The sequence below is a fragment of the Typopeltis vanoorti genome, chromosome 15, assembly GCF_054136105.1.
Source record: "Typopeltis vanoorti isolate ZY-2024b chromosome 15, IOZ_Tvanoo_1.0, whole genome shotgun sequence".
Taxonomy (NCBI): Eukaryota; Metazoa; Arthropoda; class Arachnida; order Uropygi; family Thelyphonidae; genus Typopeltis; species Typopeltis vanoorti.
This window is the reverse complement of record NC_143563.1, coordinates 85,285,380-85,309,555: the sequence shown is the minus strand read 5'-3', so window position 1 is coordinate 85,309,555 and position 24,176 is coordinate 85,285,380. Positions and strand designations below refer to the sequence as shown.

The following is a 24,176-nucleotide window of genomic DNA, read 5'->3' as shown; positions in this document are numbered from 1 at the left end:
AAGAAAAAGATGAAATGAAGCCAGAATGAACCAAGTGGGTCCAATTCCTTGAAAGGAAGATGATTATATTCAACAAGCTTCATGCAACACCACATGATAAGATCATTAGTTTGGCCAGTTTTCACATATGGAAGTGAGACCTGGGTATTCAAGAATAGAGTAAGACAACAGATAGAGATGTGTTGCTATCTTCTGTAGCACAACCTTTGAAATGTGGTGCTACAGAAGAGCCCTGAAAATTTCATAGACAGAACACGTGACAAATGCAGAGGTACTAGAAAGAGAATGAAAACACAGAAATCTTTATTGCAAAAAATGATCCAGAGAAAGCTGAGACTGGCAAGACATGTATTGAGAGGATCAGAGGACACTAACAGTTGTAGAAGGAAAGATTATGCAAAGAGAATCAAGAGGTAAAAAAAAGAAGGACATGGTTTGATGATATAAGATCATGTGACTATGCTGAAACAAAAAGAAGAGCTGCTGAGAGAGAGAAATGGAAGGACATGGTGCTGCACCCTGGTATTGAGGAAGGTACATGATGATGATGATGAATGCAGATGATAAGCTTGAATCCTGTCTTATCTTTGAATCTTCAGGCTAATCTGTTAATATTAGAAGTTGTTTTAGATGTGCTCACATCTAAACAAATTTCAGATATCGCAGATTGTTGGTGCAAACTTGGATCTGGAAATGAGTTAATAACAGCAGCATTCTCTGTAATATTCAGCACAGGCTTATTAAAGAGAAGGAATGTTTTACCAGTCTGCTTTCATGTTACAATGTGAAAAATGCACAAAACAAGAGAGAGATGTGCATATTTAGATTTTGGGAAAGCTTTTGATAGACATCCACATGACAAGCTGGGAATTAAAATGAGAGATGGAATTAGGTAACAGATTAATGAGCTGGCCAAGAATCTGCCTATCAGATAATGTAGTCAAATATGGGGAAGTGGCATCCTGGAAGAGAAAAGTCACTAGTACTGCAGGTGTCTGTTATGAGCCCATTACTATTTAGCTGATAGGATAATGTTACCAAGAGAGGGTTAAATGGGAATATATATGTATTGATACTTACAGCTATTTCGCCTATTTTCATAAAGTAACGTCTTGTATTACATCATTGGTTATTTTACTCCAATTAAATTAAAACATTGATTATATGAATTTTAAAAACAAAAATTAAAAGAAAAGTAATATAAAAGGAATAATATATGACATACTTTATAGAATCCTGAAGATTAACATTTTATAGAAAGGCATCAGAAATATATTGATAAAAAAATGAATGTATAACTGAATTTTAAACCATTAAAATGAACTATGAATAATGAACTATAAACCATCTAGAACTACCATTGAATAAATGCATTAGAACTTTAAAAAAAAAACAAGGGGGGGGGGAGAGAATAGTGATAAAAATAGATGGAAATTAAAAATATGCAGACTAAAGACCAAAAAATACACAGTGATTTCATAATGGTCTCATATCAAGAATGAACTGCAAAATTTAAAAAAAGAAAAGATAAAACAGGTAAAAAAAATGGGAGTACAAGGTATGAGACGTTTTGACTAAGTGTCATCTTTAGAGCTCATGGGTAAAGTGGAGTCTATGTCATGTAAGCTTTATATTTGCATCGGATTTTCCATGTTACTCTTTATTGGTAGGAATCTTGACCTAATTTGCAGTTTGTAGAGCTTCCAACTCTCTGAGATTAAACTTTTTTTTTTTTTTTTTTATTGTTGAGCCCTATACACGAGAGGTTGGTTGATCAACCTGTAGTATATTAGTACTGCATGTGGGTTGGGGGGGGGGGGGATTGTTTACATTTGATTTAAAAAGCCAGTATATTGTATTTCTTGGGAAACACATAAGGGTCAAGGCTATTCCATGATATGACAAAAGCAGAAATGAAGGAGGAGGAAAAGAAATTTGGTCTGTGGGTTTCAAGGTGTACTGTGAAGAGATGTTAGGTACTAATGAAATTAGTACTGTGTGTGTTGGAGAATTATTGATGCTATTTCAGATGAACATTAGTCATGGAAATAATAGAATACACAAACTGCAGAAACGAAAACGTCTGTGCAAAAGTGGAGGAAGTGAGTTGGTAAGAGATGGGTCATTAATCAATCTAACTGCTCTCTGTATTGAGTCAAGAATTTTGAGGGAACTCTTAGGAGCCCCACGCCAGCTGTTCAGAGGTGAAGTAACGTCTTGAGTGAAAGAGAAAGCTTAGTTTTGTAGAAGCTGAGGATGCAATGGTTGTGATTTGTTTATGCCAGGAGAGGCTTGATGTCAAGATAGTTCCAAGAAGAGAGAGAGATCTCATCTCATCTGAAAAATTGAGTTTTTATCAAAAATAACACTGTGAGAAAATGGTTCTTTTTTGCGAGAAATAAGACAGACATGGGTTTTACTAGCATTGAAATTGACGAGGTTATTTGAGTCCCATTGGAGGACGGCTTGGAGATCAGAATTGAGGGTAGTGGTGGCTGATGTTCTGTAGGTTGAGCAAGTTGGACAGAGTAAGGTTTATCAAATGTAAGGGGGGAATGCAATGTGTTGTCATCTGCAAAACTGTGTATTGGGTTAGAGGTCAACTGAAGTAGGTCACTGATATATAGAGAGGGAAGAGGGTTGGTGGGAGAACAGAACCTTGTGGAACCGTGAAATTAGTTGAAAGGTGAGAGGATAAGGAACCGTCTACCATCACACATAGTGTGTGTGTGTCCAGACAAAAAAGCTGGCAATCTAACTGCAGAAGTCCTGAGAACAAACCAAATGATGGGAGTTTGCTTAGTAAGCCTTTGTGCCAGACCCAGTCAAAAGCTTTAGAGATATCAAGTGCAACCACTTGAGATTCACCGAACTTCTCTATGTCATTTGTCCAGAGATAGGCAATATATATGAGTAGATCTCCTGTGAGTGACGGAATCCATATTGAAGGTCAAATATTAGCTGGGTGCCTTCAAGGAAGTGCAGGAGTTAGGAATTAATGCTTTTCTCCATTACTTTAGATAGGATTAAGGTGAGCAAAACAGGGCAGTAGTTAGATGGCAGCGATTTGTTGCCCTTTTTGGGAATGGCTTGAATATATATATATAGGCCAGTTTACAGGCTGTGGGAAAGATACCAGTAGATAAGAGAGTATATACAGGCAGCATAGGATAGGAATCAGTTCTGGTAAACAAACCTTCAGGACAATTAAAGGAATGTCATCAGGGTCAGGAGACTTTTGTATCTAATTTAGACAATATTTTTTTGGATCTCTTTCTGGCAAAAGGATATAGGGTGCATTGTATATTAGGCAGTTTGGGGGCATTTACCACTGTCAGTTATGCATGCATTGGAGGCAAAGTGTGAAGCCAGGAGACTGGCTTTTTCTGATGATGTAATAGAGCAACAGAGCCATCTGAGTATGATAGGCGAGATGGATGCTATGGAGTTTTTGTCACATTTAATGACTATAGTTTCTGATATCCTTAGCATTGTTTCATTATTCTGTAAGTCTAATATGATGGCTTTTTTGATATGCAGGGTATGCTTCTGTTCAAGTGTGTGGATTGCAATTTCTGTTTTGCAGATGTTTGGGTTTTTGTTCTTATTTTGGTTTTTACTCTTTTTAATTTTTTTTCTTTTACAATTTTTTAGATGCTCTGGAATTGGTATATTGCAATCATGGAAGTGTTCCTGAAGTCTTGCCTATAATGATCTAATAGGTAAAACAGCAATAAGTATTATCAATATCATTTTTTTGTGGACTAACACGGAAAATTTCCAAAAATAATATTTATTTCTGGAAATTCATATATGTAAATAAATATAAATACATTAAATATATGTATATAATTATATATACAGTAATTTTCTAAAGTAAGGAGAACTAGTAGCAATAGAGCAGATGAATAATTTTTGAAGGTCATTGTATTAACAGACAAGTGAATGGAGCTACAAGTTTGCAAAAGTTAATATTTTTAACTTGGGATTTTTAATTTGGGATTTAGCTGACCAAATTCTTTTCTTATTGGCTTAAACCAAAATACAAAATGATGGTATAACATGAAAAAATTTCATGCCGGCTGAGGCATCATTCGGTTATAGAAGGGCCCCCGTTGTTTTCGCCAGGGAACCAGGGCGAACAACGAAAAGTCAGCTACTGGAACAAATCTGAAAACATATCCCATCACCAGAGTTAAAGATCGGTACTATCAACATAAGAAGCCTGAATGGCAAAGAAATGGAGCTACCTGAAGAATTAGATAAGTACCAGATCGGCATAATAGGGGTGACTGAAACAAAAAAGACAAAAACTGGTGAGATCTTTCTGATCAATAAATACAAAATGTCAAAATGTTATATTCAGGCAATGACAATCAAGGAAAAGAAGGAGTAGCCATAGTATTCAACACTAAATACTAGGCTAATCTTCTTGAATGGCAGGCAGTCTCAAGTAGAGTGATGTGGACAAATATCAGAACAGGGAACTGGACAATGAGACTTATATTTGCCTATGGTTCCACTAAAGTAGAAGTGGAGGAATTTTTTGAGGCTTTAGAGAAAGCAACTGACACAATGAAAAAGGAAAAGTTGGTCCTTGTTGGGGATCTAAATAGCAGAGTAGGAAATGATTGTCCGACATACAAAAATATATTGGGAAAATTTGGAGAAAAGAGCAAAGCTAATAATAATGGCAAATACCTGTTGGATTTCTGCTAAGGACGTGGACTGGTAATTACTAATACAATGCTCCAACATAAAAATTTGCACAAATTCACATGGAGAGAAGAGGCAAGGAATAAGAAAGTCTCATTGACTATGTTATTGTTGATAGTGATGTTTTCTCACTGGTGCAGGTCACCAGAGTGTACAGAGGATTTCAAATTGGAAGTGATCACTATTTAGTCTTGAGCAGGATAAAACTGAATTTCATATTGAAAAGAAGAACATGTAAGAAAGTTTTAAAGCGAATAAAAGTTCAGTAACTCTCAGGTGTAGACTAAAATACACAAAGATTATTGAAGAAAAAATTAAAGCATTTGAGAACAGGAACCAAACCTTGGAGATGCAGTGGCAAGCCTTGAAGAAAACCCTGATTGATTCAGCCAGGGAGGCATGTGATGAGGTTGTCTGCAAGGATAAAAAAAATCAGAACTCCATGGTGGACACAGGAAGTTAGAGAGGTAGTGAAGGAAAAGAAGAAAGCATATCAAAAGTTCCTGGCAAATAAGTCAGCTTGTGCTCTTAGAGAATACAGACACAAATGTAAGAAAGCTAAACACTGTAAAACTAGCTAAACAAAAGTCTTGAGAGGACTTTGGCAAGAACATAGAAAATAAATATCAAGAAGGTGGCAAAATATTCTGGAAGTTGTTGAAAAAGCTTAGAAATTGAGGAAACAGTGCTATAAAAGGAGTCGGAGATGATAAAGATGACATGAAAACAGGAGAAATAGATATACTTGAAGTATAGAGTAATTACTTCAAAAAATTGCTAAATAAAACAAGTAATGATAGCACAATGGTAAAAAACACTGAACAGGCATACAGTCAGGAATACATATCCATACTTGAAGTAGAAAAAGCCATCAAAGGCTTGAAATGTGAAACGGCAGCAGAAGCAGATGATACTCGACCAGAAATGCTGAAGTATGGTGGTGTAAAAGTCTTACAGTGGATGCACTGCATAGTTCAGAAAGCCTGGACAGAGGGACGAATTCCCGATGATTGGAGTAGAGCTCTCATAGTACCCATATATAAAAAGGGAAATAAAACTGAATGTGAGAATTACAGAGGTATTTCCCTACTGAGTGTTCCTGGTAAGATTTATGCAAGTATACTTGAGAAATGGTTGAGAAGAATTGCGGAAGAAAAACTTGGTGAAGAACAACCTAGATTCAGGCCCAATAGAGGCTGTCAGGATCAGATCTTCACTTTACGACAGTTGAGAAATCATGGGAATATAACAAAAATCTGTATTTAAGTTTTGTCGATTTGGAAAAGGCATATGACAAGGTGCCAAGAGAGAAGCTATTCAATACGCTACAGTTATATGGTGTCAATGGGGCATTATATCAAGTAATACTTAGTCTTTATTTGAGTTGTAAGTCAGCAGTTAGAATTGAGGGATGTACAGGAAGATAGTTTAATGTTAAATCTAGTATAAGACAAGGATGTACATTATCCCCTCTGCTATTCATTATCTATATGGATCACATTATGAAGGAAAATGGTATTAAACATGATATCAAAATTGGAGATGGTAATGTCAGCTCTTTGCTTTATGTGGATGACGTTATACTTCTAAATAAATCTGCTACAAGTCTGCAAGATTCCTTGACTAAATTGAATAACTGTTGTAATAGATATGGTATGGAGGTCAGCAATAAAAAGACAATCATCATCATCATGACGTACCCTCAAAGGGTGTACAGGATATCATAGTACTACATGAAAAATTTACATCATTACTAACTTCCTATCTACAATTTTCCTCCAAATCAGTCTGTTACTTGTCAAGACTGCAATATTATCATTATCAGATCTTATATTTCTATTGTCTAAGGCACATTGTACCTTATCAATCCACCTATATCTTGGTCTTTCTCTGGGTCGTTTTCCTGCCAACCTGGCAGAGAACACTTGTTTTTGCTAATCTTTCCTCGCCCATTCTGTTTAAGTGACCATACCACCTGAGATTAGCTCTGCTAATGCATTCCTGGATGCCGACAATGTCAAGTTCTTTCCTAATATCCTCATTTTTAATATGATATTGCCATTGATGCTATCTGTTCAAACCTCTAATCTTTCTAAGAACTCTCATATCTGCGGACTCTAGTCTTTGGTCAAAGACAAAGACAATGAAAATAGGCAGAATTGTTGAAAATGTCAACTGCATTGTGATAGGAAAACCTGTAGAACCAGTAAAACATTTCAGCTACTTAGGCATGATTTTTAGGTGAAGATGGTAAATTAAGTATGGAAATAGAAAACAGAATCAACAAAGCGGGTATGGTAGGAAGTCAACTGAATAAATTCATATCGAATAAGAGAGAAATTGGTCGGAACACTAAATTAGCTGTATACAAGACAGTGTTCAAACCAGTTTTAAGTTATGGATCTGAGAGCTGGGTCAGAAGTAAAACACTAGGAAATTAGTAAAGAACTTGACATTGTCAGCATCCAGGAATGCGTTAGCAGAGCTAATCTCAGGTAGCATGGTCACTTAAACAGAATGGGCGAGGAAAGATTAGCAAAACAAGTGTTCACTGCCAGGTTGGCAGGAAAACGACCCACAGGAAGAACAAGATATAGGTGGATTGATAAGGTACAAAGTGCCTTAGACAGTAGAAATATAAGATCTGATAATGTTGGAGTGACAAGTAACAGGCTGATTTGGAGGAAAATTGTAGATAAGAAGTTAGTAATGATGTAATTTTTTCATGTACTACGATCATATCCTGTACACCCCTTGAGGGTACATGGCAGAAATTTGATGATAATGATGAATATTTTTAACTTTCAAGGCTGCAGGTTCGAATCCTGCCCTGAGCATAGATGTTTGTGATTGTCTGTGAAAATATTTGTGGTGGTGGGCAGTATATAGCATTGGCGTAGATGATGACTTTAGTTGTGATTTGATGTAGTTGGTGGATTGAGTGGTTGAGACAGAGTTGCAGAGTAGGTGCCCTCCCTCGATGAGTCTTTTTACTCCCTGGAGGTGTTATGTAGTAGTAGTAGTAATTGATAACAATAATAAATTGGTATAATGAATAAGAGAGATTAATCATAACCCTAAACTAGCTGTATGCAAGACAGTATTCAAACCAATTTTAACTTATGAATCTGAGAGCTGATTAGGAATAAAACTGTTGTTCAAAGACTGGAAAGACCACAGATATGTGAATCCTCAGAAACATTAGGGGACTGAACAGATGGCAACAATGGTAGTGTCATATTAAAAACGAAGATATCAGGAAAGAACTTGACACTGTTAGCATTCAAGAATGTGTTAGCAGCAAGGTAGTATGTTCACTTAAATGGAATGGGAGAGGAAAGATTAGCTAAACAAATGTTCTTTGCCAGGATGGCAGGGAAAGTCTCAGAGGAACCAAAATGTAGATGGATTGATACAGTCAGAAGTGCCTTAAAAGACAGAAATATAAGATGTGATAATGTTGGAATGTTGAGAGATAACAGGTTAATCTGGAAGAAAATTGTTGATAGTAAGTTAGTAATGAAACTTTTAATGGAGTACTATCAAAAGATCCTTTACACCCTTTGGGAGTGTATAAAAAGGAATTTGAGATAACTTTCTAATTGCATACTAAAAGGGCAAAATGTAATTGCCATTTAATTTTCACTTTGTAATAAGAAGAAATATGGAATGTAAACAGGCTCTTTACTTCAACATAGTAGAAATACCTAACAAATCAGTGGAGAGATCTGTAGGAACAATAACTCATAAAAAGTAGTTATCTGTTACTTAAATATAAAGAGCCAATAGGCTTCATTTTGGCGATATAAACATTATTTAAATTAAGGGGATATTAAATCCCACATTGTTTTAAAACCGAATAAGAAACTCAAAGATTGGAATCAGAGAGTTTCATGCCGAATATAGTAAACTATAAAAGTATCGGCGATTACTAGCATGAGCTAATGCAAGTAGTCCTAGTATGTAGTACAATCTCAGGCAACTTGCATTTCTGATCACTATTCTTGGTATTTTCCATAATGTAAAAACACATTTCCTAGGAAATGTATGCTGTTATTACATTATAGTGGGAGGTCACTAGCTAGACTGGTTTCAGCCTGGGTAGGCGATATGTTTATATCGCCGAAATGAAGCCTATTGGCTCTTTATATTTAAGTAACTTAATGGTTGCACCTTTTTGACAACTCATATAGCAGAGTGTATAAGTTCTTTTCGCTATACCCTTTGGTATTTATTTGGTCTAGCTACTCACTGATGAAGCCTCAATAAAGGCTGAAACCAGTATGGGTAGTGACCTACCACCATAATGTAATAACAGCTTACATTTCCTAGGAAATGTGTTTTTACATTATGGAAAATACCAAGAATAGCGATCAGAACTTTACCACCTTTGCTGCGAGTTGCCTGAGATTGTACTACGACTACTTGCATTAGCTCACACTAGTAATCGCCGATACTTTTATAGTTTACTACATTCGGCATGAAACTCTCTGATTCCAATCTTTGAGTTTCTTATTCGGTTTTAAAACAATGTGGAATTTAATATCCCTTTAATTTAAATAGTAGTTTTCTGTAGAGATAAAAAATATTATATTTTGTTCTTATAGTGATTACCCATTTTTATTGATCATGAAAAAAAAAAAAAAAGTTTAGCTTTAAATAATTCACAAAGCAAAAACAGACACTATATAGTGCCTGTTTTTCTTTGTGAATAACATGAAATTTGCTCTTTTTTTTTTTTTTTTTTTTTTTATTCAAGGCACACTAATAAAACGGCATCAGTCTACAGTGCATTGGGATCTAAATCCACAGCTTGTTCAAGAACAGATATGCTAATCGCATGGAAAACCAGGAGAAAGCCTTGGATCCAAATCCAGTCTAGGACATGAGAAACTTTTATATAGGCTTTTCAACTGAATTAGCTAGCTCATACAGAGGTGGTAGGATATTTTTATACTGAAGTCAAAGAAAGCACACAATTAAAAGGCATACTCGCCTCAGAACCTTAATAGCTTTAATCATAATTATAAATCCAAAACAGAAGAAATGAATGTGCAGAGATAAACTAAATACTAACAAGAGAGTGTGTGCATGAATGTGTGTTTTTCACTATAGTTACTTTATTTTTTTAACATATACCTTAATCGTGTCTCTTCAGCAAGCACTCACTAGCTCATATCAACTCTCATTACATAATCCACAGGGATTATACAAGAATACTTGTTATAGTGTGATAACAGCAAATTGCCATAGAATAGCACTCATTTATGGAACTTCACAGTTGGGACTTTTTATTATTGACCAAATTTGTAATAACGGTCTTTGCTAGAGTGACTGTTAACTGTATAATTCCACAAATTTTAAAAAAGCAATTAAATTATTATAGCTACCTGTATAATAATTGACTGTTATATATACATATATATCAATATCAACAACAAATAAACCCTATACATGCATTCTATGAAACTTACAAAAAAGATATAAATTTATTTTTATTATTGTTGTATTGAACAAAATCTTTTTATCTCATATGATATAAATATGAATTGGAATACGCATGGCCTAAATCAGTAATACCTGTAAAAACAAGACTACATTAAACAGGATGAAAAGTTAACATTTTCTTCAAATTCGCCCTTCACTTTTTATAGCAAATTTTTAGGAATATACAGTATTTGTTAGCTAATACATGATGAATCAGATTACTTTTTCATCTATTCAAGTTTTCAATTCAAAATCTAACTGTATTAAGGTTCTCGAAAGATATAAACAATCCCTAATTTCCATTAAAAGTTAAAATGCACAATCGATCAGTTTTCAGTGATTGTATATTTTTACAACAGGAAATTCTGCTTTCGAATGCCATAAACAATTCATCCTCCTGAAGTGAAATATTTACATTATAGAAAACAATAAAATAATACTTACATTTGTTGCAATAAGAATAGTCTGCTGCTGGGGAACAGTTCGAAGAACCTGTATTGCTGATGAATTTTGATTCACAACTAACGGTGAAGACTGGAGTTGTACAGGAGCTGGAGTCAAAACATTAGGCCTTGGTTGTATAGTAGTCATAGGAGTTACACTGGGAGTTCTTGGAGTGAGAATAACTGTAGTTGGTCTTCCAGGTGCCAAGGAAGGAGGCCTTCCAGGCCGTTGTGATAAACTTTGTGTAGGAGTTCGTGCTGGCATCACCATGCCTAATCGAGTAGGAAACACATTATTTGCATGAGAAGAAACATCAGTAATAACTGGAGATTGTACACTGGAATTTATATTTGAAGCTGTCAAATCTGCTGTGGAGTCTTCACAAGAATCTGCTGGAGCACAGATTATTTTAGCATTGGAATTCTTCAGAGCCTTTAAAGTTTTCATTACCATATTATATTCAAGTTGTTCCTTAAGTAATGCTTCAACTTGTACTGATGATAAAAGTTCTTCTTGACATTCCATCATAAGATCAAGTTCATGGTGCTGATGTCGAGAAATTATATTAGAGTGGTGATGATTATTATTAGTAGTAGTAATGCTACCAACACTGTTGCTGTTATTACTATAATCATGTTTTTCTCTCATCCTTTCTTCCTTTTTCGGACTAACAAGTCCAAGTCCATATTTTCGAACAGTATTAGAAATCTTTTCTGCTGCCAAGCGAGCTGCACGCCTGGCTGACCTTGGTCTTTCTGCTTCTTCCTAAAAATGATTTAAAAATAGATTAGAATGAAGTTGCAAAAGTCACAAAAAATAAATAAATACTGAAATTAAAAATTTCATTATTCAGCTAAATACTACTCCAAATCATGTTAAAATCAAAATTTGCTTTACTCCACAAAATGCTATCAATTTTTTCAATACAAAAAAATGATATACAGCGAGTTAAATAATTTCTGACCTCCTACTCCTAATTACATAAACTTTCCAAACTCTGAGCTAATATACAAAGAATCATAAAACTACTGATTATTCTGGTGCTGATTATTTTGACTTCTGTCTATTATCTGAGCATTGAACTTCCTAACCCAACATCCAATTCTTACTATAAATAAGCCTTTCACAGAACTAAGGAGATTAAATGTAATTAATGTCAATAATATAAACTGATAACAATGGACTAAGGAATGATCCCTGTAGTATGCCACTAGATACCTTAAATCTTTTAGTTCACACCTAACACCACTTTTTGATATCTGATACTCAGCCATCCTCTTATCAAAATTAGTAATTTATAACAGAATCCCGTGTCCTAAAACTTGACAGCCTCCTACCATGCTGAATCCAGTCAAAAGCTTTAGCAAAGTCCAAAATTATCATGGTGCATCCATTCCCCTTGTCTAACTCAACTGTCACATTATTATAACCCAGTGGTCCCAGAGCAAAGCCCTGGGGCACCCCACTTATCACCTTCCTTTTTTTGAAAGACTGCACCTCCATACACAACTTGCTGGCTCCTATTAGTCAATGAGACCATTAACCTAGATATCAAATGACTATCCAACCCTATCCTGCCCAATCTCAAGTAGTTTATCATGTGGTACTCGATCAAATGCTTTAGCAAAATCCAAATAAATCATGTAATGTATAAGCATCTCCCCCCCCATCCAATATGCTAGTCATCCTATTATAAAATGTAACCAAATTATTACATGACCTCCCCCCCCCCCAACAAACCCATGCTGCTCTCTCAAAAGCTTTCTAATCTCATCAATTCACATTTGTATTCTGTCTCTAACTAGCATCTGTCCAACATCAGTTTTGTAAAAACTCGATGTAGCTTAAAAATATCAAAGCACTTTACATTGATTTTTTACATAGGTCAAGTCCCATGAGAACTGTAAACAACCTTGTTTGTTTTTATGTATATTTTGCAAAATATTAATGTAGTTAACCCTGTGGGAAGTGAATGTATTTACTGTTTTAACGTCAAAAACAAAGGCAATGCTTTTCCAGGGGAACTTCGTATATGTATATAGTTATGTGTAAGAGCACAGGAAAAGTTATTTACTAGTTTTGTATATAAGAGTTGCTTACTGCGCTAACACCTTTAAAGATAGTATCTAAGAGTGCCGCTAGGTTGAAAGAAGCTTCCACGGCCCCAAAAGGAGAAGCAAAGTATCAAAGAGGTCTGTAGTTTTAGAGACAAGTTTCTACGCCCGGCAAAATACGATCAAAAGATTACATGGAGGAGAACAAAGAGCAGGTTAAACTTAAAAGAAGATAAAAGAGTCATGCCAAATTCTTTGGGGTTTACTACCCTTAGTGCAAGGTCACGAGATCGCAAAATAAAAGGAGACAGAGAGGAGCATAAGGGGCTTCCCAGGTCCAGTCCATCGCCAGAAAGAGGAGCTTCCAGGTCACAGAGAGAGAGGACTTCCAGACACCAGAGAGAGAGGGATCCCGGTTGAGAGTTAGCGGCAGTTCGAGCTATTGGAGACGGCAGTCGTCCAGGAATTTTTGGCGAGCCAAAGCAGAGAAGAAAAGGTGATGTAAATTACCCGAGGCAGCTTAGCTCGAAAAGCTTTTGCCGTGGGAGAACAACCTTTTGCCAGAGCTGTATGAATACCACAGTCCGCGATTTTCCTGATGAGATATTACTGAAGCCAGACATTCCTGAGGAAGCTCAAGATCTGAGATGAAAGAATTGCCTTAGAACTTTTTGTGCAAGACATTTGATTGAATATGCGATACAGAGCCTTTGTAAGTTCCATACCTTTGTACAATTCCTCTCATAGTATGTTATAGAAAGCCTTAAGAATTTGGTTAATAGCAGTAAGAAGTGTCATTAAGAAAATCGATTGACATATTGGAAGTTGATATAAAAATTGTAAAGATAACTTAACTGAGAGTTAGCAAACCTCTTTGCAAGTACACTAGAAGTTTAATAAGTTGAATTTGTAAGCAGAGAGTAAATAAGATTGTGAGTTAAAGAAATTAATTAGTGTTAAAGTAAAATGGTTCTAATTTATGATAAAGATTTTATAAATGGATAGAGAAAGCAATCTCCCTATTGTTTAATTCATGTATAATTTGTAAATAAATGTGTTTTAATTATTTGTTAAAAGAGTGCGGCCTGATCTTTTATTTTACAACTGCACTGTTCTTAAATAAATCGGACTTGTGAGCAGGAAATAATTTAAGGCAATAAAAACGCAGTTCAGTTACTTACAAACCACGACTGTTAAAGTAAACATTGATAAAAGAAACTTCACTCGTGTGTGAGAGAGAGGGAAATCTACCGGAAGTTTTATTTAGTCTTATGCCAATTAAATGATATATTGGTGGCGCAGTCTGACAAATAAATTTCCAGTATTCATAGGCATTCGACTAGTAAATACAGAAGGCAGATAATCATAGTATGCAGTAGAATAAACGAGAAAGGATAAGAGAGAAAAAGTGCATTAGAGTAAAGCTATAAATATAAAGAATTAGGAAATAGAATAAAGATAAAATATACAGCAAGTTGAAGATATTACAGTTTGACACTACTACAGTTGGATTCTTCCTTATGCAGTAGCACTATTTCTCCTTTTTTATACTCTTTTGGGACTGTTCATGTTGCCAGTTTCTGTTGAACAACCAAGTCAAAAGGTATAGCCAGGTCTTTTGCACATTCCCTTAATATTGGTGATAGCCCATTCAATTCCACAGCCTTATTAACACTGATGTTACTTAAAATTCGAAACATTTTCAATTCTTGAACTGCCGGTTGTCTATCCTCCTTCCAATGCTCTTAGTCCTCTACATGAAATACACTAAGAAAATACTCATTAAGCATTTCCACCATATCTTCAACAGATGTGACTTGTTCCATTTGCAGCAACTAAAGTCAGTCTTCCATTATTCATCCTGTCTTCTACTCGCAGCATAAAGATAGAATTCTCTAGGGTTTTCCTTTTCTGTTTCAGCCAATTTCTTTTCATGTGCCAATTTCCACTCCACGATTCAATCATTTCACTCCTGCTTTATTTATCCTCCAAACCTTAGGAATACAATCTAGCACTGTCATAAGTAATTTATTCTGGACCAAATCCCAGCCACTACTGAATTCTCTCCCTTTCAACCAATCGAGCCACTGCACATCACCAATCTCTTTCCTTAATTTATCGTAGACCCTGCTTTGTAAGTCCACATACAAGAGTGGTCTGAAAACTTCTCGGCCTAATAAAGAAAAAATAATTTATAATTTCTAAATTATTTTTATTTTTCAACATAATCTCCCTTAAGACTAATACATTTATTCTAGCGATGCTCCAGTGCCATTATCCCATCCTTTAGTGGTTTTCAGTAAGATCTTCAAAATACCCCTCTATAGCTGCAATTACCTCTTGATTCGAAGAAAAATGCTGACCAGTGAGGTAGTTTTAGTTTTGGGAAAAGATAGAAGTCAGAGGTAGCCAAATATGGGGAATAGGGTGGATGTTCCAACAATTCACAGCGCAAATCCCATAATTTTCCCATTGCCAAAACACCTTTGTGGGCGGGTGCATTGTCCTGATGAAAGATGATTTTTTTCTTCTGCAAATCGGGTCTTTTCTCACAAATTTTTTCGTCTAGTCTGGTTAAAAGATTGGAATAATATTCTCCGGTTACTGTTTTACTCATTTCAAAATAATAAATAAATAAAATGCCTTTAGCATCCCAAAACACCGATGCCATGACCCTTCCTGCTGATGGAACCGACTGTCTTCTTTGGCGCTGAACAACCGGCTTTTGTCCACGGTTTTGACTGCTGTTTGGATTCTGTGTGTAATGGTGAATCCAAGTCTCATCCATAGTAGTAAATCGATGCACAAAATCAGTTTATTCTTGTTAAAATGTTCCAAGCACTGTTCAGATATTTTCATGCGAGTGCGTTTTTGATCTGCTGTGAGCAAGCACGGCACCCATCTTGCACAAAGCTTTTTCATTTGCAATTGTTCATGCAAAATATATCCTACACGTTCTTTTGAAATGCCTATAGTTTCAGCAATTTCATGCACTTTGACTCGCTAATCAAATCGTGCACTTGATCAATGATTTCTGGTGGTGTTACACTTTGATCATCTTCAAGGCTGGTATGGCCACATTTACACTTGGCAGCCCATTTGTTAATTGTCAAAAACGAAGGAGAAGAGTGTCCATAAACTTTTATGAACTTCGAATGAATTTCTTTTGCCGTTAAACCTGCTTTTACAAAGAATTTTATAACCACACGATACTTAATTTTATCCATTTCAAGGGAATACAGACAACACTTTTGCTTCAGACAGCTGTATAAAACAAACTACTTGATAGAATGACTTGCAATTTCACATGGATGCTTACGACAGATGTCCCAACTTGTAAAAAAAAAAATATGCCGATAGTGTTCCCATCTATGGTCGAGAACTTTTCAAAACACCCTCGTATGTTATGTTTTAAGGATTATTTCTATTAGTCTGATTCACAGAATTCACATACAAATTAGATTTCAACAGGAATTATTAATGCAAAGTACTTTAATAAGGTATAAATAATATGAGAAAATAGAAAAAAAGTTCAATTCAGCTGTTTGACCTCCCTTATGAAACATCAAGAGGTGAATAAACAGTTTTCATCTCCAGATCAACTTTGGAGTGTTTATACAAAAGGGATCCCTTTTTCTCATTCTGTTCTTTTTAAAATTCAGCAAATTATTCCGCCATTACAAATTAGCAAAAAATATGTGTCTGTATTCATAGTGAGACTGAAGAAAGCCCATGCGTGCATGCACAGGGCTTGACAAATTACACGCAATCCTACTCTCCATGAAAAAATTTACTCAGCCAAGACCCTACTTTTTAATGATATATTCTAATAAGTAGGAGTTCTATAAACTGATTAGTGATGCTGTACAGGAAAACTTTTGTAATTCAAATACCGTTGGCCTGGTTGGCTGAGTGATTAGCTTATCCGCTCTCCAGCCAAAAGGCTGCAGGTTCAAATCCTGCCATGTACATGGATGTTTATTATTGTCTTTCACCTTCATACATTCAGTCATATAAATGTATAAACACTCTCCCAAGATGAAATGGATCACCATAGGAGAAGTAAACCTAACCCTCTAGCAATGGGAGAGGCCTTTACCCAACAGTGCAGAATATATAGGCTGAGAAAAAATAAAAAAAAATTAAAAAATACCAGATTACTTTACTTATTATTATTTAAAAAAAAAAAAAAAACTGTGTGCATGTGTGTGGCACAGTTTTGATGATGCCCTTTGGTTGGAAAAACCTGTTTGAATCCTGTCTAGGATGCACAGAACCATTATCAGGGCTTTTTAACTGAAGGTGAATTAGTTGGTCTCATGTGGAGGTGGTAGAGTTTGTCCTCCCACATAACAATCAAATGACTAGAAGAACGCATGCAATTAACAGCCATAATTTTGCAGATAGAATCAATTGCCTTGTTGGAACTTAAATTACATTACCAAGAGACAAAGTTACTTAGCTTTGAGCTAACACACAAGGAAAGACAATGAGATGATAGTTTCAAATTGTACTTTACAGTAAAAACTTTCAGTTTAGAAGGGAATGGGCTATAAAATAGCCACAATCTTAGTGGGTAGCAACTTGCTCTCTTCTCTACCACTTTTTTGGATCAGTTGTTATCAATTGATAACAACTGATCCAAAATATATTATGTTACCATAATTTGTTTTGGAGTGATGATTTGAAACATGCAATTTGAATATAATCTGTCAGCTAGGAGGGAGAATTATGATATCTGTCTTCCACATATCAACCAATTTTTGTAACTTGCAAATGTTCAATCTATTCTCACAGGAAGGACCCCACAGAACTGACACCAGCTTGGTCACTTCTCTTGAATCCTCTACCACTTTCTTAAACCAAAACATTCACGACCAAATCTGAGTGCAGTAGTAAAGAATGAGATTGTATCAGTCTTATAAAGAGGAATATCTTTTTTATCCCTACTTGGATAACAAATATCTTATACTTTAGTATCTAAGTGATCTTTCATGTTATTTTTACCCAATTCTGAAATGCAAATCTCTGTACTCCTAAGCATCCATCCCTAGCATAATAAATTTCTTGCAGTATACAATTAATGTATTCAACCAGAAATGCTCAAATATGGAGATATAAACGTTTACAATGGATGCACTGAATAATTCAAAAGTCCCGATAAGAAGGCCAAATTTCAGAAGATACATAAAACAATGAGAATTACAATGAATATCCATGCTGAGTATTCCAGGTAAGATTTAAGTAAGCATACTTGAGAAGAGGCTAAGAAAAACTGTAGAGAGAAAACATGGAGAAGAATAAGCCAAAGCAAGGTTGTCAGGATCAGATTTTCATTTTAAGACAAAGAGCTGAGTTTGTCTTAAAATGAATAAAATTAAAATAAAATGAATTAAAATAAAATAATATGGTACTGAGAATGTAACAGGATCTGTATTTATGTTTTGTAGATCTCAAAAAGGCATATGACAAAGTGCCGAGAGAAAAGCTTTTCAAAACACTACAATTCTTCTCTTCAAGGATTAGGCATTTGCCTGTTCTGGCTTCACTGGTCTTTCCATCTTGTTGCTGGTCTTCCTCTCTCTCTCTCTCTCTCTCTCTATTTCCATTCGGTCTATATCTATCCATCTCTTTTGGTAGCCAATCTTTCAATTCTAGATAGATGTTCTTTCCAATTCTCTCTATATTCCTTGATCTTTTCATTTATGTTATAAATATCTAGTTCTTTTCTGGTGTCTTCATTTCTTATATGATCCAATTTTGTGCATCCTTTAATTGTTTTTAAAAATCTCATCTCTTGTACTTTACTTTCATCTTTCTGTTTAGCCATCCATGTTTCTGAACCATATAATAGAGTAGGAGTGGCCATTACTTTATAAAATTTTAGCTGAGTTTCTTGTCTTGTTTTTTTATTCAGTGTCCTTTTAATTGTTACACAGATTTCCTACAATTTCTTTATTTTTTCATCTATACCTTTATATTTTAGATATGTTATTATGCAGCTTAAATAATTAAACTGTGTCGTCATTCTATTATTTTATTTTCTATAACATTTTTGATCTAACACGATCTTGACCTTTAAATGCCATGATTTTTGTTTTCTTTTGTGAAATTTTTAAACTGTATTGTTGGTATATTTTGTTTAATTTGTAAATTGATTTTTTTTGAAGGTCACCTTCATTGTCTTATAATATAATCTGATCATTTGCATACAGCACCATATTGATAACAGTTCTTCTGGTTAACTGGATACCTTGTTTTATTGTTGTTTTCCATATTTTAATAATCTGAACAATATATATTGAATAGAGTTGGATATAAGCTACATCCCTGTCTGACACCCTGATTTATTTCAACCTCTTCTGTTAATTTATTACCTAACTGTATTTTTATATCTTTATATAAACTTTGTATAGCTTGTACCAAAAAAAACATAATGGATATCCTTGTTTTTTCATTATATTCCATAGTTTTTTCAATGTGTATTTTGTCAAAAGCTTTCTCGTATTAAATTAAATTCTCGTCTTTTTTTGATAATTTGTTGTAGCACATAAATATTGTCTATACATGATCTTCCATGTCTAAAACTATTTTGTTCTTCTGAGAGTAGATTGTTTGCAATATTTCTAACTCTTTTATTCAAGATTTTACTATAAATTTTGTAATCTATATTTAATAAACTTATTCCTCTATAATTTCTACAATCATCTCTGTCTTCTTTCTTAAATATAGATATGACCTTGGCTTTTAACCAATCTGATGGAACATGTAAATTCCTCCAAGTTATTTATTAATTTTAGGAATCTGTGATGTAAATATTCTCTGCCATATTTTAAAAGCTCTGTATTTATGCCATCTAATTTGGTTGATTTTCTATTTTTTGATACCATTATTGCTTATTCCAATTTTATTGGTTCTATATCAGTTAACACTACAATTATACAGTATAAAAAAAAAAAATAAAAAAAAAAACTATATATAGGGCAATGCACAATCCATATTTGAGTTTCAAGTTCACAGTTAAAACTGAAGGAAGCAGAGGAAGATGGTTTGATATAAAATCAGGAGTGAGACAAGGGTGTACAGTATCTCTACTCTTATTCATCATCATTTATGCTGATCACATTATGAAGAAAAGTGGCATTAAGCCTGATACCAAAATTAAGAGGCATTAATTTTACAAGTTAATGTGCATGTTGGATTTCTTCTCAAGATATGGGCTAGTCATTAATAACACCATGTTCCAACATAAAGAAGTGCACAAGTTAATGTAGAGAGAAGATACAAGAAATAAAAGACAAAGGCTTATTGATTATCTCATTGTTGATGGTGATACCTTCATGCTGGTTCAGGATAAAGGAGTGTGCAAAGGATCTGGAATTGGAAGTGACCATCACATTATTTATGCTAAGTAGGATAAATATGGATATCACATTGAAAATAATAGTATGTAAGAAAGTCACATAAAGAAGTAAAGTTGAGCAGCTTTTAAAGGTGAATTGTAGACTCAACTATACAAAACATTACTGAAGAAAAAATAAAACAGTTTGGAAACAAGAACCCAACCTTGGTGTTTCCAAAACACTGATTAATTTGAGGAGGCATATGGCAAAGTTGTCTGCAAAAAGAGAAAAATAAGAAGACCATGGTGGACACAAGAAGTTAAAGAAGCAGTCCAGGAAAAGAAGAAAGCATACCAGAAGTTCCTAGAACTTCTGGTAAGCTTTCTTCTCTATACCTAGAAGTTCCTTATTAGAAAATAAGTCTTCAGATTCCTTAAAAGAATACACAGAAAAATGTAAAACAGCTAACCTACATGTAAAAGTAATAAACAAAAGTCATGGAAACATTTCAATAGGCATATAGAAGATAAATATCAGGACAGTAGCAATGTTCAAGAGGCTAATGAAAAAGCTTAGAAATGAAGAAAGAATGCTGTAACAGAATCATAGATGATAAAGGTGACATGAAAAAAATGAAGATAAAAATATTCTAAAAGTCTGGAGTAATTATTTTGTAAGACTACTAAACAAAACAAGCAGGGACATAACAGTGAACAATTTTCAATAAGAATCTAAACATATTCCAGACTTACCTTTGACAATACCAAAATCTCTAGGTAAGAGGAGATCTCTATTGGCATTTTTGTTCAAGGCATTACTTTACCCATAAACAACTATTAACTCTATAAATCTGCCCATCCATCAAGTACTACTTGCACATCTGGGGAGGTGCTCCAAGCACTCCATACAAATACTTGACATAATACAGAAGAGAGTAGTCAGATTGACTAACGATTTATCTCTTATCAACTCACTCCAACCACTCTAGCACAGGCATCTAGTATATACTGCATGCATCTTCCATAAATATTTCCATGGTAAAAAATGCTCATCAAAACTAGCATCAAAACAAATTTCCCCTGCCTCTACTAAATCTCCAATGAAGCATGTGCAGTTACTCCAAAATCGTTCACGGTCAAACTCCATAAGCACAGAACAAGTTTCTTTTCCTCCTCCTCCTTCATCCCTACTGCTGCTGCTGTATTCTGGAACAGTCTTTCCTCCCATGTGTTTCCCAAGGAATATAATGCACAGGCCTTCAATACAATATGACCAAGTTCCCCATTTCCAAATTCTCTTCCCATATATAGTACTAATATACTATAGGTTGACCAACCAATATTTCATGTATGAGCCCAACATAAAAACAGGAGTACATATCAATACTTGAGGTAGGAAAATGCCATTGTAAAAAACTTGAAACGTGGAAAGAAAGCAGGAGTAGATGATATTCAACTAGAGATGCTCAAATATTGAGATATAGAAGTAGAATTTCTAGTCAGAAATTTGAATTCCAGATGATTGGAGTAGAGATCTCATAGTTTCCAGCTATAAAAAAAAAAAAAGAATAAATCTGTATATGAGAATTACTGAGGAATTTCTCTATTAAGTGCTCTAGGTAAGATACCTGAGAAAAATTGTGGAAGAGAAACTTGGAGAAGAACAAGCTGGGTTCAAGCTAAATAGAGGTTGTCAAGATAAGATTATCACTACAAGGAAAATCTCACGTAAAAAGATTTTTTTAATAATATAATTTTCGCCTGTGTGTCACAGGCATCTTCAGTACATGTTAAACTCAAATTAAACAATAACTGACAATTCCAAAAAGCACCACCTAAGTAGCTAGTGTAAGATAACTAAAAAGGTCAATAAAATTTCCTAACAAAAAAAAAAAAAAAAAAAACTACATATACAATAAAAAGTTAGGAAAGTTAGCTGATTTGTAAAGTACTATCTCCCATAAAGGGGATAGACGTAAACCATCGGATCTGTTTAAGTTAGGAGAGCAGAGTAAAGTTTCACATGTTTCTTTATAAAGCCGTTCTACGAGGAACCAACTTTTGTGAAGGACTGTTGTCTTTTTCCAATGAACTCTATGTCTGGTTAAGATGGCATGTTCTGCAAGTCCAGACTGTTCAAGTTTAAGGTACTGAATATAAGACTGGTGTTCTTCTAGTCGAATAGAGGCAGATCTTCCTGTTTGTCCGAAATAAGATAATCCACAAGAGCAAGGAATCTGGTAGACACCTAGATAATTAAGATGTGGAAGCTCGTCCTTAGGAGAAGTGAGAAAGGTGGAGATTTTTCTGATCGGTCAAAATGCAACAAAAATATTCAGTGGTTTTTAAAACTTTTGCTATACATTCACTAATGCCATGTACATAAGGGATAGGAATGCACACTATTTCTTCTGTATTTGAAGAGGAAGACATATTAAAACTACTCAAAGCTCTTTTGATGAAGGAATTCCTGTATCCATGAGATAGAAAGGAAGAAGTAATATATTGCAGTTCTTTCTGTAAGAGATCGTCTGAAGAACAAAAGAAGTTGGCCTGATGAACCAGTGTTTTAATAGTTCCTGCCTTTTGACTGGGATGGTGATGAGATTCAGCATGGATATAATGGCCAGTATGAGTCTTCTTTCTATAGACTGAGAAATGTAGGTTACCATCTGGTTGGCGAAGAATTAGAAGATCTAAAAAGGCTAACTGCTTATTTGATTCTATTTCAAGGGTAAACTGGATTCTTGGATGAAGTGCATTTAACTTCGTGAGAAAATGTTGAAGTTCATCAGAAGAGCCATTCCAAATAGCAAAAATGTCATCGACATATCTGAACCAATGAGTAGGTCTCGGAGAAATGTTGTCAAAGATACATTTTTCAAAATGTTCCATAAAGAAGTTGTAGATAGCAGGGGAAAGAGGATTGCCTATTGCTGTTCCTTCAATTTGTTGATACAACTTATTTTTAAAGGAAAAATAGCCAGAATGTATTACAAAATCAAATATTTTTACAATGTCTGAAGGAAATTTCTGTTGCAGTAATTCAATACTTTCAGATAAAGGAACAACTCATTTTGTTCTTCAGACGATCTCTTACAGAAAGAACCGCAATATATTACTTCTTCCTTTCTATCTAATGAATACAAGAATTCCTTCATCAAAAGAGCTTTGAGTAGTTTTAATATGTCTTCCTCTTCAAATACAGAAGAAATAGTGTGCATTCCTATCCCTTATGTACATGGCATTAGTGAATGTATAGCAAACGTTTTAAAACCACTGAATATTTTTGTTACCTTACGACCAATCAGAAAGGTCTCTACCTTTCTCACTTCTCCTAAGGACAAGCTTCCACATCTTAATTATCCAGGTGTCTACCAGATTCCTTGCTCTTGTGGATTATCTTATTTTGGACAAACAGGAAGATCTGCCTCTATTCAACTAGAAGAACACCAGTCTTATATTCAGTACCTTAAACCTGAACAGTCTGGACTTGCAGAACATGCCATCTTAACCAGACATAGAGTTCATTGGAAAAAGACAACAGTCCTTCACAAAAGTCGGTTCCTCGTAGAACGGCTTTATAAAGAAGCATGTGAAACTTTACTCCACTCTCCTAAATTAGACGGATTTGATGGTTTACATCTATCCCCTTTATGGGAGATAGTACTTTACAAATCAGCTAATCTTTCCTAACTTTTTATTGTATATATAGTTTTTTTGGCTAGGAAATTTTATTGACCTTTTTAGTTATCTTACACTAGCTACTTAGGTGGCGTTTTTTGGAATTGTCAGTTATTGTTTCATTTGAGCTTAACATGTACTGAAGATGCCTGTAACACACAGGCAAAAATTATACTATTAAAAAAATCTTTTTATGTGAGATTTTCTGTCATTAATTTTGTATTTATATATCTACTCATGGTATTCCCTTACTAAGATTATCACTTTATGACAAATAATTGAGATATGATGGAAATAATACAAGGATGTGTTCTTAAGGCATATGAAATGATGCCTAGAGAAAAACTTTTCAAACACTACAAAATTATATGGGATATATGAAACATTATACAGAATTATAATAGTCTATATTTAAGATGTAAATCAGCAGTTAGAATTGAAGGAAATAT

The 24,176-nt window shown here is 34.6% G+C and overlaps 1 protein-coding gene across 2 annotated transcripts in view; it reads right to left on the bottom strand.

Annotated features, from left to right (window-relative positions):
* row (zinc finger domain-containing protein relative of woc) overlaps positions 1-24,176 on the bottom strand; it is a 249,864-nt gene that overhangs the window by 189,959 nt on the left and 35,729 nt on the right. For both annotated transcript variants that reach the window (XM_090404758.1, XM_090404759.1), the window contains one exon: positions 10,648-11,412. In XM_090404758.1, coding sequence (XP_090260884.1) covers positions 10,648-11,412 — 765 coding nt within the window. The remainder of the gene's footprint in view (positions 1-10,647; positions 11,413-24,176) is intronic.